This window comes from Xiphophorus hellerii, chromosome 15 (genome assembly GCF_003331165.1).
Source record: "Xiphophorus hellerii strain 12219 chromosome 15, Xiphophorus_hellerii-4.1, whole genome shotgun sequence".
In the NCBI taxonomy this organism is placed as follows: domain Eukaryota; kingdom Metazoa; phylum Chordata; class Actinopteri; order Cyprinodontiformes; family Poeciliidae; genus Xiphophorus; species Xiphophorus hellerii.
In genome coordinates this window covers 18,618,553-18,635,940 of record NC_045686.1, presented here as the reverse complement: position 1 = coordinate 18,635,940, position 17,388 = coordinate 18,618,553, and the positions used below count along the sequence as shown (strand labels likewise).

At 39.1% G+C, this 17,388-nt stretch overlaps 1 protein-coding gene across 1 annotated transcript in view; it reads left to right on the top strand.

The window, feature by feature from the left end:
• atad2b (ATPase family AAA domain containing 2B) overlaps positions 1–17,388 on the top strand; it is an 86,274-nt gene that overhangs the window by 7,278 nt on the left and 61,608 nt on the right. The window contains exons 7-20 of the mRNA XM_032584679.1: positions 391–543; positions 644–719; positions 835–936; positions 1,258–1,369; positions 2,144–2,259; positions 2,408–2,582; positions 2,823–2,911; positions 3,806–3,965; positions 5,097–5,187; positions 5,389–5,700; positions 6,975–7,125; positions 7,791–7,977; positions 8,108–8,293; positions 15,950–16,085. Of these exons, the coding sequence (XP_032440570.1) occupies positions 391–543; positions 644–719; positions 835–936; positions 1,258–1,369; positions 2,144–2,259; positions 2,408–2,582; positions 2,823–2,911; positions 3,806–3,965; positions 5,097–5,187; positions 5,389–5,700; positions 6,975–7,125; positions 7,791–7,977; positions 8,108–8,293; positions 15,950–16,085 (2,046 nt within the window). The remainder of the gene's footprint in view (positions 1–390; positions 544–643; positions 720–834; positions 937–1,257; positions 1,370–2,143; positions 2,260–2,407; positions 2,583–2,822; positions 2,912–3,805; positions 3,966–5,096; positions 5,188–5,388; positions 5,701–6,974; positions 7,126–7,790; positions 7,978–8,107; positions 8,294–15,949; positions 16,086–17,388) is intronic.

The following is a 17,388-nucleotide window of genomic DNA, read 5'->3' as shown; positions in this document are numbered from 1 at the left end:
GGCTAGTTGCAATGTCTGGCAGTATTTTGTTACAGGACTTACAAAACCTTGTCTTATCTCTAAATCTTGTTTCTAATTTAATAGCTTTGTGTCTTAAAATTCTACTATCCTATCAATTTAAAAGTAACAGAGGCTTCGTCCGTGCTACTGTCGGACAACCTTTCTTTTGTGATGCTTTAATTTGGCTAGATCTGCTTGTACCTACTTCCACGGTACTGCAGTGGAAATAGGTTTTGCTTTTGCATTGTTGCCATTTTGGATTTCGCTCATAAAAAGTCAATAAGGTGGAATCTCCCTGTGTGAAACAGGCTTTTCGCTGTTCTGTCTTTTTGAGCGACTGGAGGTGCGATCTCTCACTTGAAGTTCGTAAGCGTCACCTCATGCTTTCAGAGTCGAACGGCGAAGAGGAGGAGGAGGAAGACGCAGAGGATGACGACGAAGACGACGAAGGGGATGAAGCTGAGGAGGCCGGGGAGGAAAACGATAGGCCGTACAACCTGAGGCAGCGGAAGACGGTGCAAAGATACGAAGCGCCACCGATCGGTATTTAGTCTTTCGCATTTTCGAACCTCGGCTTTTTCATTTTTGGTCGCCTAACTGATTTGTTGTGTAACCGGCAGTCGCGTTGTGTTTGCCTTTCCAGAGCCTGTGAACAGAAAACAGAGCAACCCGTCGCTTTTTGACACCCACAGATCCCCAGCAAGAAGAAGCCATATTAGGTGGGCTGGGATTTTTTTTCCAACATAAGATCAATATATTTAGCAGCGTATCATTAAAATGAATATAAAACTAAAATGAAGCAGTATTAGATGAAGTTTGTTGCATTTTTCCCAGAGTGAAGAAACATGCCATCCACAGCAGTGACACCACCTCATCATCTGATGAAGAACGCTTTGAGCGAAGGAAAAGCAAGAGCATGACTCGGGCCAGGAACAGGTGTCTACCGTCGCTTTCTTTCTCATAGCTTTTTATCTTCGTTGCTCTGTGCGGTGATTTTTCATTTTAGTGTAACAAAAACACATTGTGTCGACGGCTGGAGTTTTGATCGCTGTTTTTTTCTTGTCCTGTTATATTTCCAAACACGGTTGTAATAGGTGAAAACTTTAAATATGGAAATTTTATTTGAAGTTTTTTTTTTTTCTCTAATCGTCTTTCAAGCAGATCGGTTATTTTTAGTTACACTTTTCCCACGGAGGTAAAAAAACCCCCAAAAAACAAACAAAAAAAAATAATAATACAGGCGATTTATCTCAACAGATGTTTACCCATAAACCTGACGCCTGACAGCTTGTCCAGCGGTGTGCTGCGGGACAGGGTTAAAGTGGGCACCAGCTTGGCTGATGTGGACCCCATGAACCTTGATAATTCGGTGAGTGGAAACACTAACAAGTCAAACTCAGCTTTAATGTGGACGTTTCAATGTGCTGAGGCGTGCAGAGTCTTCTGACTGTAATGTTGGCCAAACTTTGTTCACATTTTGTCATTGTACAACCACAAACCTGACCCAATAATGACTCCCACATTATTGGGAAGTGAAAGGGAAACGACACATGGGGGGGGGGGAAAAATCCGTGTGCATATAGTTTCAGGCCTGGTTACTTTGGTAACGGTTGATTTCAAATGAAATAAAAATGTCTTCTTGTGACATGCAAACTTTGTAGACAAAAATAAACTCTACATCTCACTCCATGCCCATCATAACACACGGTGGTGGCAGCATGAGACTGTGGGGGAAGCTTTACTTCAATGAGAACAGAAAATGTAGTCGGTTTTATGGGAAGATGAAGGAAGAAGTTTGTTATTACATCTTCTGTTTTTTTCTATTGCAGAATTCAACACAGAATTGACAAAATGGGGTTGAAATATATGCATTTTTTATTATTCTTTTAAAGTTATTTGTCATTTTCCTTCCGCTTTGCAATTATGTACAGCTGAGTCGGTCTGTCAAATAAAACTTGAAAAAAACCCCATTGAGAAATCGATCATATTGGTGGTCATAAATACTTTTACAATAGACTGCGTTTTCTGTTACAAAAATGAGCCACTCTTTAGTTTTTAGAGATTAGTAAAGCAACAAGATGTGTGACTGACTTTTTTTTCACTTTTCCATGTGTTGCAATATGTATATTTGTCTTTTTCTTAGGTGAGGTTTGACAATGTGGGTGGCCTCAGCAATCACATTCAGTCTCTGAAGGAGATGGTGGTGTTCCCTCTGCTCTATCCTGAGGTCTTTGAAAAATTTAAGATTCAGCCTCCCAGGTGAGAGGAACTCCAAAAAAATATTGCTCAGTCATTATTTTTTGATGAAATGAACATTGGGGAGGGAGTTTATGAAACTGAAGTAGATTTATTAAAAAAAAAAAGCTACAATAATTGGTATTCTTCTCCCTCCACCCCCTATTTTTAGAGGGTGTTTGTTCTACGGACCCCCAGGAACAGGAAAGACTCTGGTTGCGCGGGCTCTTGCCAACGAGTGCAGTCAGGGAGATAGGAAGGTCGCTTTTTTCATGAGGAAAGGAGCCGACTGCCTCAGCAAATGGGTCGGAGAATCAGAACGGCAGCTACGCCTCCTCTTTGATCAGGTCAGCTACCTTTCTGTACTCTGATTTCGGATGGACTAGCATCAACACAGCAGTCTCATTTAGCTGTCTCTCTGGATGTTCTCACATGGATTCATTTCTGCTGTTGAGCAAAACAAACCTTTGTACAATACACACACACAAAAAAACTAAACTATTTAACAATTTTTCATGAAAAATATGTACTAAAGTTTCACCTTTTTATTGTGTGTGATTTTTGTTTTCTCTTTTTTTTCCCCCAAGGCTTACCTGATGAGGCCATCAATTATTTTCTTCGATGAGATCGATGGTTTGGCTCCGGTTCGCTCCAGCAGGCAAGACCAGATACACAGGTAAAGCAAGTAGTTTGTAGTTTTTTTGTTTAGTTTTATGGCTCGGTACCATATTTCTTGGTGCATTTTATGTTTTTTTTTTTGTTTGTTGTACTTTTTATATTTTGATACTTTTTAGTTTGCATGTCTTTTTATATTCACATGCTTGCTGTAACATTAATTCATCATTTTAATAAATCTGAATCTGAATATAAAGCGACATGAGTTGTCTGCATCCGTCAAACATTTAAGTGACCGGCGTCATTTATTTTCTTTACTGAACCATTTGACTGGAGTGGGGATATAATGCAAAACGATTTGTCGTTGTCATTTGCAGCCAAATTTGCTGAAAAACTTACTTAAATTAGAACTCCACCAATCAGTTTTGTGGCAGGTTTCCAGTGTGTGTGTGTGGTTTTTTTTTTGTTTTTTTTTAAGGTTTGATCTCTCATTACAGATTTTAGCCGAGTTTCATTTCCCATCAAAAACTATGATAATCTGCATTAAAATATTTTTCCTCGATTTCTGCTGTGAGTTATTTACATTAGGAGTTTGTGTGATTGCAGTTTCTGTAAAACATGGCTTTTAATAACTTAAAACCAAGATTGTACAATAATGATGTGGAGTGAGGGACAGTTGATTTATGTAAAATCAACTTTTAAAAAAAAATTAATTGAACGTCTAAGTGTCCGGTCACCGGTCACATCAGTTAGTGGAACTTGGCTGAAATGAGTGCTGTGATGTAGCATTTTAATTTTGGATTGTAATTTAAATGAAAATAGCTGATTCTCTGCAAAGATCCGCTCTAGTTGCCATGCGAAGGAAATACTTTGAAGGCGTGGTTTTGATGGAGCTGAACAGCCAGTGACTGATCAATAACTCTGCATTAAGTTCCGTCTCATTCCCCGTTCACAGCTCTATTGTCTCCACGCTCTTGGCCTTAATGGACGGCCTGGACAGTCGCGGGGAGATAGTTGTCGTTGGTGCTACAAACAGACTCGACTCTATCGACCCGGCACTCAGGAGGCCTGGACGCTTTGACCGGGAGTTTCTCTTCAGCTTGCCAGACAAGAAGGTGAGGCTGCAGCAAAACTTGATGCTGTCAAATAATGGTTGCACTTTTCTTTGTTACTTGGATGTTTTCTCAAATGGGGAGGAAGCACACAAGATGTGTAACTCAGCATTTCACAGTCTTTGTTAGGCCTTTGCATTTATGACTCAGCTACAATTTTATTTATAAGAAAAACAATGGGACAGACAAAAAAATAAGAAGATTGTTCTTTTAAGTATTTTGAGGTGTTCCAAATTGCATACATGCTGTTAGATTTTGGCAAATGATGCGTGCTTGCACCCCGGTTTTGAAAAGTCAACAAGTGTGAAATTGGCAGAAAAAGGAGAGGACGAGTCGGTTAGTTTTTGTGTGGGAACAGGAATAATTTGTACTCAGGTTTTGTTGTTGCAACGTCTTAAAATGTATTTTAATTTCTTCTGTAAATTTGTTTCAGTTTTGTGATTTTTATCACATCCTGTCATTTATATCTCTTTTAGTTCTTGTTCCTGAGATTGTTGGACATTTTGTTGATAATTTTATTTGTTTACATAATTTTTAAAATACATATTAGCCCTTTAAAACAAACTGTAAAGAGCCTTTAAAAAGAAAACTTTTCTTTCCCTACTCATTGAACTTTAATTTAATGTATTAATTTAATCTAAAGGTCCAACAAGGGTTGGAATTTTTTTATTTTTTTTTATTTTTTACGACAATTCACATTTCAAGTTCAAAAAAGGTGTTTGTTTGTTTGAACAATGCTGATTTCAAAATCAACCAAAAAAGTGCTAATTTTATGTATACGTTTGCTATCTTCCTCTCTGTTTTCATATAACTTGTTGATAACTGAGCTCACTTGATGTTTTCCGTCTGGTTCCATTCCAGCCAGTCGGGACGAAACTTGCTAAAAAATATTTTCTGCTGCTTTGAGAATCACTGGAGTAGATATTTCTAAAATTCAAAAACGTAACTCTTTCTCTAGTTTGGGGTTCATTTCTCTTTAAACCGTGTCATACCTCCCCAAATTTTAGGTTTGATGCTGCTGTGCATTTGTCAGTCATTAGGAGATGTTTTTACTTTTTGACATTAAGATGGATTTGCTTTGCTTTGCTGTATTTAATCACTGCTGCTGTTTTTTTTTTTTTGTCCTGACTTAAGGCCAGAAAGCAGATTCTGGAGATCCACACGCGGGACTGGGACCCCAAACTATCTGAGCCATTTCTGAATGAACTTGCAGAAAAATGTGTCGGTAAGAGTCACTCATAATAAGAAGCAGTATGTCGTCTGGAGTGCCGATGCCAATATAAAAACGCCCAGGGTTAACATAGATCTGCAGTGCGCATTATAGAATTTCATCAAACTGACGCTGGAGCAGTCAGGCGGTGTAATCAAACCAAAATACGAGAGGGAGAGAGGGAATAATTGACTGTTTATGCGCCTTTTCTTCCAGGCTATTGTGGTGCTGACATCAAAGCACTTTGCACAGAGGCAGCCTTGATGGCGTTGCGCCGCCGATACCCGCAGATCTACGGCAGCAGTGTCAAACTGAAGCTGGACGTGGCGTCCATCGTCCTTGGGCCCGGCGACTTCAGCAAGGCAATGAGGACGATTGTCCCGGCCTCCCAGAGGGCCCTGGCTCCCGCGGGCCGGGCCCTGTCCCCCACCCTCAGGCCCCTGTTGGGCTGCTCCTTCTCCTCGGTGCTGAAAACTCTTCTGAGAGTCTTCCCCCACGCTCAGTGTACTGACAGGGACAACCTGCACGGTAAGAATGGGCAATTTTTGAAGCTGCGCTCCTCCTGTAGCGCCTCGTTTTCTCTCGCCGCCCCTCTCAATCGTCGCTTGGGTTTCCCGTCGGCGTGTTGTTGGATTTGATTATCTCCGTTTTCCCAACCTTATTACCACAGCTCTTTGTATCGCCCTCCCACTCTGATCATATTGTGTGCGCGTTCGCCTCACTTCCCTCTAGAGGTGGTGCCGTGGAGACGGAAAACCTCATCATTGTGTGTGCACAGTAACTCTCAACCCCCAAACCCCTCCGCCCCACGTCCACAAAGGGGCATTTACAGCAGATTAGGCTTAATGGAAAACTTCACCAGCTGGGAGTCGTTTCTTCAGGAAGTTGAACTTGTTGCACCAAAACATGGCTGCGGCTGCAACTGCCGATTATTTTAGTCCTCGGTTAGTCAGACAATTAATCAATTATCGGATGAAAAAAATTTGCACATTCTACCTATTTTTCATTTAACCATTTAATCCTTTTTCATACAATATAATAAATGCAAAAAAAATAAAAATAAACAAATAATTCAATCATTTAGTAATAGGTACAACCACTCCTTTGTTCCTACAGCTATTTCTCTTTTTAATGTCGGGACAAGGTACGGGGACTCACACCTGTTTGTTGGTGTATTTCTGTTCCATACATCCCTGATGTTTGTAGCAGCTGTCGGTCGACAATGATAGACACTACTGTACTTATCCCATTATGTATTGATTTATATTTGATGCATTTTTTGGTATGTTTTATTATAGTTTTTTTTTTAATTATTATTTTTTAACTTTTGATACTTTGTCTTTTAGTTGTTGTACTTGCTGTAACATTAATTGCCCGTTTTGAACATGACTGAATCTTAATCTGAATTTTTTTAAGTAAGAAAATGAGCATTTGATTGCCTAAAATGCAATAACATAGCATTCCTTTAGTGAGCCTAAACAGATTTACAGACAAATGTTTTTTTTTTAAATCTTAGACGCATTAATCGTTTACCAAATTAGTTGACGATTTTGATAATCGATTAATCCAATTAAACGCTTCAGCCCTAAAAATGGCACAAACTACTTGCGCAGCGTTTGCTTTTCGAGGATGTTTATATCTCTAGACTCCACTTTGAATTAAAAGTCTTTGTTAATGTCAAAGTTAGAGCTCGTCTAATGAAAAGCGCTTGTAGCAGCAAACTTGTGGTGGTAAATAAGGCTTGTAAAAGTGTGTTTACTGCACACCAACGGTTCTTTAAGCGGCGTTCTTCTCTATGACAGCCGGTGACAATCAACTGCTGGAAGAGGAGTTTTACAGCGACGACGACAATGAGGATGGCTCCGCCTCCATTTACGAAGTTCCGCCTTCTGCATGCCCAAAGAGTCACCTCTCCTCTTCTGCAATGCACAGACCCTTCCTCCACTTCTCCTCGTGAGTTTGACGAGAACGACTTTGCTAATACATCTTTATTTGCTTTTTTTTTTTGGGCATCTGCTGTAATTGTCACGAACGGTGAAAGCTGCACTGACGGGGAAGAAGTTTGTTTATTCTCCTGTCTTAAAAACAAGCAGCGTGGCATGTTCGGGACTGTCTCGAGACATTTTTATGTTTATCATTTGAGTCTCCCACTGTACGTGAAAAGACATGAAGCTTAAATATTAAACAGCCAGTTATGAAAGGCTTAAACACGAGAAATCAAAACTCGCTTTGATATGCTTTTAACAAGAAGACCTTTGATTTCAAATTTAATATGCATATACAGACTCTTGCAAAAATACTTTTTATGCATTTAATCATATTTTCAGGTTACTTATTTGATGCAAAAAGTCGAGAGAATAGCAAATATAAAATTTCAAATCATACTGTCAGTTTACATATTTTTTATTAACAATAACTGAAATTTATCGAGACGACGTATCAAAATTCTAATAAGAAATTTTTCACGATACATGATAAAAGCTACAATAAATGCCCAACCCTATTGAAGACGTGTAAATACTTCTGTTTAGTAAGAAAAAAAGACCTAGACGTCTGCAGTAGGTTGCTCTGTTTTCCTGAGTTGCTGCAGAAACTCGACAATGTCATGTTGCTTGCAGCTCTTCACTTCAGCACCCCACAGCGTACCGGCCCCGCCTGCTGCTGGCAGGGGCCCCGGGTTCTGGACAAAGCTCCCACTTGGCTCCTGCCTTGCTCCACCACCTAGACAAACTACCAGTGCACCGCCTGGACTTGCCCACCTTGTACTCCGTCAGCGCCAAGACGCCGGAGGAGTCCTGCGCTCAGGTAAAAAAAAAAACCCAACAATCTCAACCTGGAAAATATAGTATTTTTTTTGTTAAATTTGTTGACGTTTAGCCTCAACGGACTTCGGCTTCGTTTCGCTGTTTGAGCCGCCTTTGTTCTCCGTTTGTAGGTTTTCCGTGAGGCCCGTCGAAGTGTTCCCAGCGTGGTGTACATGCCTCATATCTCAGAGTGGTGGGACACGGTGAGCGACACTGTGAAGAGCACCTTCCTCACCCTGCTGAACGATGTGCCCTCCTTCAGCCCGGTCCTCATCCTCGCAACCGCCGAGACTCAGTACTCCAAGCTGTCAGAGGAGGTAGGAACACGAGCACAACAAAGAGTCGACAGGAAATTGAAAACACTGACAGATATTATTTCAGTTGAGGCCGGAGGAAATGGAAATGTGTAAGGCTTCTTGATCCTTAGGAAGTGTGCTTTTGCTTTGTTGCAGTATTTTTGATGTGACATATTTTGGTGTTGAGGATTTCCTTTTATTTTTATAACAAGATTCTTAGTTTTGCACATAATGTTTGAGTTTTTAAAAAAAACTCGAGGGGGAAACGCTTTTGATCATCTTGCAAAACTCATGTTGAACCACAGCAGTCTGTTTCGTTTGTGTATTCAAGTATTTTTTATTTACAATTGGTTTCTGATTTCAGGCAGTTCTTTTTTGGCCAAAATTGGTTTGCATTTATACTTATCTATTTTATATTTTCTTTGACACACTACACGTGTTGATTTTGTACATGTTTACGCACGGATATATTTTTTTATTCTAAAAATCAACTCAGTTTTGAGCGTGCATAATTATTTGGCCAAATCCAAAAAAGAAAAAGAAAAAAAGAAAAGAAAAAGAGAGAAACAGCACAAAATGTGGAATATAGTCTGTGATATCGTTATCGGGGTATTTATAAAAAAAATATCGTAATATCATTTTCTAGCAATACCCCGTTGCCCCTTTTCTCTCATCTCATCTTTGGTTTATTGTTTGTTTTTTCTTCCTGAAAGCATAAACACAGTCAGGCCGCCTGCTGTGTTGGTGTGCAAGGAAAAGGTTCAGTTGCAGAAAAGGTTTACAGTTTCAGAAATGGCACAAAACAAGGTCATCTCTGGTCAGGCAACAGAAGCCGTTTAATTAGGTCTGAGGTTTGGCAGCCTGAAATCTTGACCCTAAGCCACGTACTCTGTATAGAAATGCTCAGGCAGGCTGCAGGCCTCCTATCTGTTTTTGTCGCGGTGCGTTCCTGTGCGCCTGGTGTTTTGGCAAGGCCTTTAACCCCCGAACCCAGGTCCAAGCTAACTTTGGCTGTCGGGGGGGATTCTTTATGTTTTTGACCGATAAGGATTGAAGGGGTTCTCCTCATTAACCTCTCAGTTCTAGTTTGAACTGTTTTGTGTGTGTTTTTCATGGCTCCTTTTATGCTTCTTTTGTACTTTTCACAATGCCCATTTTTTTCTTACACATCATTGAAATATTTTAATAAGATTTTGGTTTTACAGATACAGACAACTCTAATCTAAAACTTGATCTGAAAGTATTTATTTGGGGATGGTTTGTCTAAGCCTTATGTAGAAAATAATGTTTTTTTTGTTTGGATTCTTGGAAGTTTGAACATACGATGGAGTATTAGAGACACGCTAAGAAAATAATTTAAAAAAACCTATATTACAAGCATAAAGTCATAGAATTACAAGACGAAAGCCTTAATATTATGAAAACAAAGTCAAAATAATACAAGATTAAAGTCGTAGTATTACGAGAATAGCTATAAAGTTAGGACTTTATTCTCAAAATATTGTGACTTTATTCTGTTCTCATGTTATTTCGACTTTATTCTCGTGATATTCTTAATTTGTTCTCGTAATATTATGACTTTATTATTATCATCTTATGATTTTATTCTCATAATTGTATTTATTTTTTTATTTTTTTATCAGAATGGCCCTAATGCCCTGTCGTGCGAACATGTTTTAGTCGGTGTTTTGTCTTTTATGAACTCTAGGCGCGCCAGTGCAAAAAGTTAAACAGTGAGACTCCATTTCATCAAACTGAATGTCCTATCAGTACGCAAACTGTCATTATACTCGAAATACTTTGGTGAGCAATTATTGCATCATTAAAAATCTTTTGAATAGTTTTTTTTTAGTATATATCCAGCACCCTAATAATGGCCAAACCCTGCTTCTCTTTTATACTTCTGCACATTTTCCGTCAACCCGGTTGGTTTTCTGCTGGCTCTCACACATTGGCCCAATAATTCTTCTCAATCATTTTGCATCCATACCCAGCCAAGCATAAGTAATTTATTGTAATTAAAATAATAGTGTTTGTATATAATCAGCGGCTGCTGCTGATTTCAAATTCTCAATTAAACTTCAGGCTGTTTAGTGAAAATCAACATTCGGTTGAGACTTTTTAAAGGCTAGATGAGCACAGGAGTGCTATGATGCAAGTGTTTCTACATGCTGGTTTTTTTTTTTTTTTTTTTGGAACCTAGAACTGGAATATTTAATGCTTGGAATCATTGAATTGAGGGCTGCAGAACTTTCTGAATTTTATTTTTCAGCAATTTTCCTTTTGTTTTTGAACCCGATAAATCGAGGAGTGCAGCAGTTCCACTGTGGACATGTTCCTGTCATCGACACGCCTCTGTGGAACATGTTTTGAACCAAAATGGCCATTTTGGTTGTTTTACTCTCCAGCATTGAGAACACAGTGACAGCTGCTTCCTCAGCTCCAAACCGCAGCAGGGAAGCGGGCAGCGTCCCTCCAGAACCAAATGGACTCTACGGGCTGGGGTCCAGCTCTGTGGCCGCCCTGCTTCCCCGAGCAGCTGTCCATTCTGCTCAGACGGAGCTTTATTTCTGTTATAGCGCAATAAAATGAAAATATATTAATCATGATGGGGTAGCTGTAGCTGGAGAGACACTGTGTTATATTTTTAGCACTTTTATTTATATGGAAGAGAAGGGAAAACAAGTGTAAGTCATACATGATCAGAAGCTTGTAGAAGGCAAATAGCTGTCGGGTGGATTTGCCTCTCTTCTTTTTTATTTCCCTTAAGAAAGTGCCTGAAACGAGAGATGCGCAGATTCATTTTTTTCACTTCCGATACCGATATTTGAGACTTAGTATCAGCCTGTATCGATCCAATACAGAGAAACGGTGCTGAATTGACTTAAAATGTTTTATTTTTTTTATTTTAAAAAAAAACCCATATATAATTGTACTGAATTACAAATTTATTTGATAACTCTGCACCAGCACGGCACACTGAAATACACCAATAGCTTCGCAGGCTTGGTCAGACATGTTAAAACTATTTTAATTTGTTCAGTCAGTGTCATTAGGAGCATAACAGCCAATGGGAAATAAATAATAAAGACACCGAGGCTGACGGAAACGCCAGGTTGGCTACCTTGGTCAATTATGTGAAAAACAAACGTCAACACACCCTTCAAGTGGTTCAGGAAGTACAATTAGGAATTCTAAATGTAATGTAAAATAGATAATAAAGCATGATATTACAAAGCATAGAATTAAACTGAATAGATCTGTCCTTACGGAAACCAAAAACGATCTAGAATATATATTTTTTTGGTACCGATACAGATAATGCTATCGGATCAGTTCATCTCTACATGAAAATCAAATCTACAATGCAGTAGAAGAAGAAAACAAGTTTTTGTTGCAACACTTTAAAAAGAGTAGAATGTAACATGGAGATTTACATCTCAGAATTTAGCTTCTTTAAGACGTATAATTGAAGAAGATGAAAAAGGAAATACATTTTTTTTACGTTAACTATTTACATTAGATGCAAGGGGAAAACATCACACCATATTTCTGCGAGCGTAGTTGCCCTAAATACGCATTTTGCTATTTTAAAACAAAGACTTAACAAGGAGTTGACATTTTAAGCTGTCGTTGGCTTCTTATATTATCAACCGGCTTTTGGAAAACAGCATTTTCCTGTGTCTTCTCCCTGGAGAATGTGGATCCTTACCTTGGAGATTTCCCAAAAGACAGCCATCGTTTCCAAATCCAGCATGTTCTCTGGCAGAGAGAGGTTGAAGGCTCCAATGAATAAAACATAACACATTTACTGTTCTGCAGTCAGCCTTCCTGTTATCTGCTGAAAGTCTCTCTCACTCGCAGCGTAAATAAACTGCGGCTTTGTTTCAGGGTGCCATCGAAAATACCGTTTGCCCAAGCAGACATCTTGCTTAAAATGCAGGATGGTTTTGTTTTCGCTCTCTCTGCTGCCCTTTTCTCCACTTAATTTTTTTTACACATTAGGTACAAAAAAAATTAGTTTGCTGACCACTTCATTCAGAAAACATTTAGACATTTAGATACTACAATGTTTTGTAGAGTTATCAAAATCAGAACAAATGGAATTCCTTTTTTTTTTTTCTTCAGCTTGCAGAGTTGTGTGCAGGGAGATGGAGATGTTTTGAAACAAATCTGATATTTTTTTTCTAATGTCCAGATCCAGTAGCTTTGTTTTTTTTTTTTGTGGCTTGGTCTCAGAAGAATGCTAGAAAAATGCATCTTACTCAGCCTAGAAACTTGCTCCCACAGTTTTTTTTTCTCTCGTGAATTTTCATCTATTTTGAAGTTAGAACATATAATTCTTCCTGTGTTTCTGGTCTCCAATTTTTCTGCCAAAAACATGCCTCCATGGGATCAGTTTTTATTTATTTTTATTTTGTTTTTGGTTCCGACTCTCTTCACGATTTCAGAGCTCTGCGGAGTCAGTGTTGGGGAACGCAAACACTTTCCAGCAATACTACTCAATAACGTTAAGCCAAAGTATGGCCTGAAAGGCAAATAAAATCATATAAGAGGGGTTTGGAGGGATCTTGAGAAGGCAGTGATGGCGAAAACTCCAGGTCCACACACTTTCTGCAAAGCGCAAACTGTTGCAGCATCTCTCTGCGAGGCGTACAGAGAAGTCTGATTGATTATGGTCATGAAGGAATTGTTGGGCCCAGGGGGCATGAAATCCAACCCCTAACAAGCACACTGTGTTTTGGTTTCAAACAAGTAGCTTTCTCTTCACTCACCGTCAGCTGTCAGTGTCTGACACACTTGCAGTTTCCACATGGCAATACGGAAAGTGCTGGATTGTGCGAAAGCTTTGCTGAAGTCTTCGCCTCTTGCCGCAACTGGAGAAGAGACGTCGTTCTCGCTGCCTTATTTCTATGTTTACAAATTGGATGGGGGATACAAAGGGAGGGGACACAAGTGATTAAAATTAGTGTTTCCAAAGAACACTGACGAAAAGATGAGAGCATTTGGAAAGAGTAATCATATAATTTAATCTTTAAAACAAGTTCTTTGTATACTACCTATCGTTAAATTATCTACAAATTTATCTGACAAATTTATTTTTATGGCAGCAACATCTATAGTGGAGATAAAAGAAAACAACAAAAAAAAAAACTGACTTCACAGGAGAGCATTTCTCCAACAAACTCTACAAACCTCTAGATTAATGTCACATATTTATATATAAAAAAAAAAAAACCCAGAAGAAAAATGTTTTTTTTTTGATAAAAAAAATATTGTATTCATAACACAAAAATCTGATATTCTTCAGAAATTTGTAAGACAACAACAACAAAAAACCTCAGATGTTTTCTGAGATTCTGAAGTCAATGCCACATGACTAATGCTTACAGTTATGTATGAAAGAGGATCTGTGATGTTAAAGGCCAAATTTTCTTCTTCTAAAAAAAAACAAAACCAAAAAAAAAAAACCCTGGAAATGATGCATGGAATCTTCCACTCCTTAAAATGAACCAATTAAATTAACATTAAAACGAATCCTCCTGGGTTGGTCTCTGAGCAGCAAAACATATGAACAAATGAGCACAGATACCAAAAAAAAAACCCTTCTACATTAGCAATCAGTTTCCATATATAAAATCTATTGAAAACATGCAGACTGAGAATTTTTTCATACGCTTTTCTGACATTTTACTTCTCTATTAAGTAAAGCAGTTTTTGGGCAATAAATTGGGTCGCACCTGAACTAATTTCTCAATGGTGGGACCTAAAAAAAAAAAAAAACAAAACTTGAGTGACCGATCGTTTGAGGGGAAAAAAACAACAAAAACACAAACCAAACTCCGACACTGAAAGTCCATCACCATCGTCTGTTCAACGACAGACGCACATTAGGCCTATATTGTGGCGCAAAAACCAATCGGAGATGAAGAGCGTAACAGACCAAAAAAAAAAAAAGTTAAACACATAAGGAACAAAAAGTTAGTCTAGAGCCATCCAGAGGGACAGGGACAAACCAATTCACATTCATGCCACAGCAGCATTTTAAACGATTAAGCTCCAGTATAATTGATTGTGCAAGTGGAATGAAAAAAACAAACAAAAAACTTCTTCTTCTTCACCAAAACAGCAACTTTCTTTGCAACTTCATCTCAATCCTTGGTATCTTCTTTTTGTTGTTTCTTTTTTTGCTTAATCCACCAACATGTCTTTGCTTTGCATGATTCTGTTGCTGTCACCCCTGCAGCTTTCTATGATGATGAAAACACCTGCCCGCTGCGTGCTGCACACACTAGATCCGTCTCTGATTCCTCTTGCTGTCTTTTATTTATTTATTTTTTATCCTCTGCTGCTATTTTACCAATTCTACCTTACCTCCAGAGGGCAAAAAAAAAAAAAAAAAAGGAAGAGACAAACAGCAGGATGGTGAGAACAAACATGCCACGAATCCCGGTGAGGATCGATGAGAATAACAGATGGGGAGGGGGGAGAAAGTTGGTGCTTAGTCAGCAGCAGCAGCCTCTGGGGAGGAGTTACCTTGAGCTCTTATCACCGAATTGAACTGGGATGTGTGAAAACGACCCCTTGTGTAAATCAAGGTTCCTTTTGTTTCTGTCCCTTTTCTCTGCTGTTTCATTTAGACGATGATTTCGCAGTGAAAACGTAATGCTCTAAAATTTGTTGAAAGCAAACATAACTCCCAGCTGGGAGGCGCACAACTCACGTGATTTACAGAGCGTGATTTACAGTTTCACGCTCTCTAGGAGTGTTTATTAGCAAATGTTAGTGTTGGTGAACCGTCACGGCCGTTCTTGGGAACACCTCAGAAGCAAAATCCTTAACAAATGCACCCTTCTTGCAGTTTTAAGTGTTGCGAAAAAAGACACAAAAAAAATAATAATAATTTGAAGAAAAAAAAGTTTGAATATAATTTATTTCCCCCCCCAAAAATGGATCGGATTTAGTTTGTATGGCGAAAGTGTCTGCCAGCACTAAGGTGGATTTTGCCTCAGTGAAATGTGGAGTAATTCTAAAAAAAAATAATCAAACTTGATCTTTTCAAAACTCTGCCCTGCATGATTTCATTTCTTTCTTCTTCTTCTTCTTATTTATTTATTTTTTTTAAATAAGCTATGCATGTTTCCAACGGTTTGAGATTCTGCCCTGTTTTCCTTTAAAACCTACGGAAGAAGATTAGGGCCACCGAAAAAAAAAAAAGAACTCTGAGATTAAAGTCAGAAAGTCAAAATTCTGACTTTAATCTCAGAATTCTTTTTTTTTTTTTCGGTGGCCATAATCCTCTTCCGTAAAAAGCAGACGGAAATGACAATTTATATTTTAGCTTAAACTCTGTCTCTTGTGCTCTCTCTCTCTCTTTCTCCTTTTTAAAAAAAAAAAAATCCATTTATATATTCACAGATTTCTGCTATCTTTCCTCTGTCTGCCCCCTGCAGCCTTTTATCATGAGTGAAATACTTACCTGCAGCATGGAGAACACTTTTTGAATGTCTTATGCATAATTTACACGATTTGGCACTGATTCAGCTGTGCTTTTCTTATACTTGAAATATGAACCTTTTTTTTTTTTGCTCTTAGAGTTTGATAGGAATAGAATTGGACAACTTGTGTTTTTCCTGTAAAAACATTACGTTCTGTGTTTGTCTGCATTAATTACAGGTAAAAAGTATATTTCAGAGGACCTACGGGGAGGTGGTATCGCTGTGCCCTCCAGGAGATCAGGAGAGGAGGAGCTTTTTCTCTGATTTGCTGCTGGTTCAGGCAGCCAGGCCTCCTCCTCGACCCAGGAACTCAGGTACTTGATGTTTTTATTAACACGTTCTCATGCCAGGCGCGGCAGATGCAGCTGATCTCCGCTGTCGATCCTAGAGGGCACTGTTGGCCTTCTCCTTACTTCCAGTTCTGTTTTTTAACCTTTATGTTTTGCAGTTTTATTTCTGGCCGTTTGTAGAGTGAAAACCGTTCGATTTGATGTGGTTCTGTGTCTTATTTTTGCTTTAACTTGATTTGTCGGGTTATCATTTCTCTAGGAAGTAGACATGTCTGCTTCCCACTTACAGCAGAATCGGGCTTTTCCGCTTTCCGGTGACCGTCCACCGTTATCCCACTGCTCCCTCACGTCTCTGTTCCACTTCCAGAGCACCGTCCTACGAGGCTTTCAAATCGAAATGGTGGCCTGTCTTCATCTGCCAGTCCCACACTGACACAAAGCAGGGTTACCCGGCTATACCTGCTCTGTGCTCTGCAGGGGTCCCTACCTCACTGAGGCAGCTGTCTGACCTCCACAGGAGAGGCGAACAGAATAAGGAAAAAAAAAAAGCATGGCATGAAATTGCTGAGAGACGACCCAGTCGCGATTAGCCGTAATTAGAATCAGGACTGCTGCTACTGAGTGAAACGCCCGTAGGGGTAGAAGACTTGTCCTAACGATGCCGGCAGGTGCCTTGGGCAAGCGTTCGTATCTTAGGAGAGATGGAGGGGGGGGGATATCTGTTTAAAATTCTCTCTCACTGTGCCATTGGCTGGGGGATATTCCTCAGTGAATTTCAAAATGAGTGTTTGTAAAATGTACATGTGGCTTTTTTTTTCTTCTTCAGCTTGTCTAAAATCCTTTTAAAATTAATTTTTTCCTCAGTTTAGATTTAGGGTGTTTTCACACATGATGGTTCGCTAGATTTGTTTCGATCGGGAGTCGAAGTTGCAATATTTGTTGCATTTTGTTACATTTTCAGCTTTCACACTGCACTGTGTCAAACGAAGCAAAACCCTTTGAAACACTGGAGTAAATGAAATGAAGAAGACATGAGCGCAACTTCCTACTTCACAAAATGTAAACAAAACTGGAATGATTTTTAGATTTCTCTTTTATCCTTGGTAAAAAAAACCCCAAACAAGCCGTTTCTTCCACTAGACACATAAATTTGTTTTGGTTGTATTTACCCAGAATGCCCTGCACTCCTGTCCGCTTCATGCTTTTAGAGCGGTCTCTGGTTGACTTGGCACGCCAGAGTTCACTTTAACCAAACCAAAACCTCGGTGTTTAGGCAGACTTCAGTGTTCTTTCTTGGTTCGCACCAGAGTTCAGTTACGCATTCACA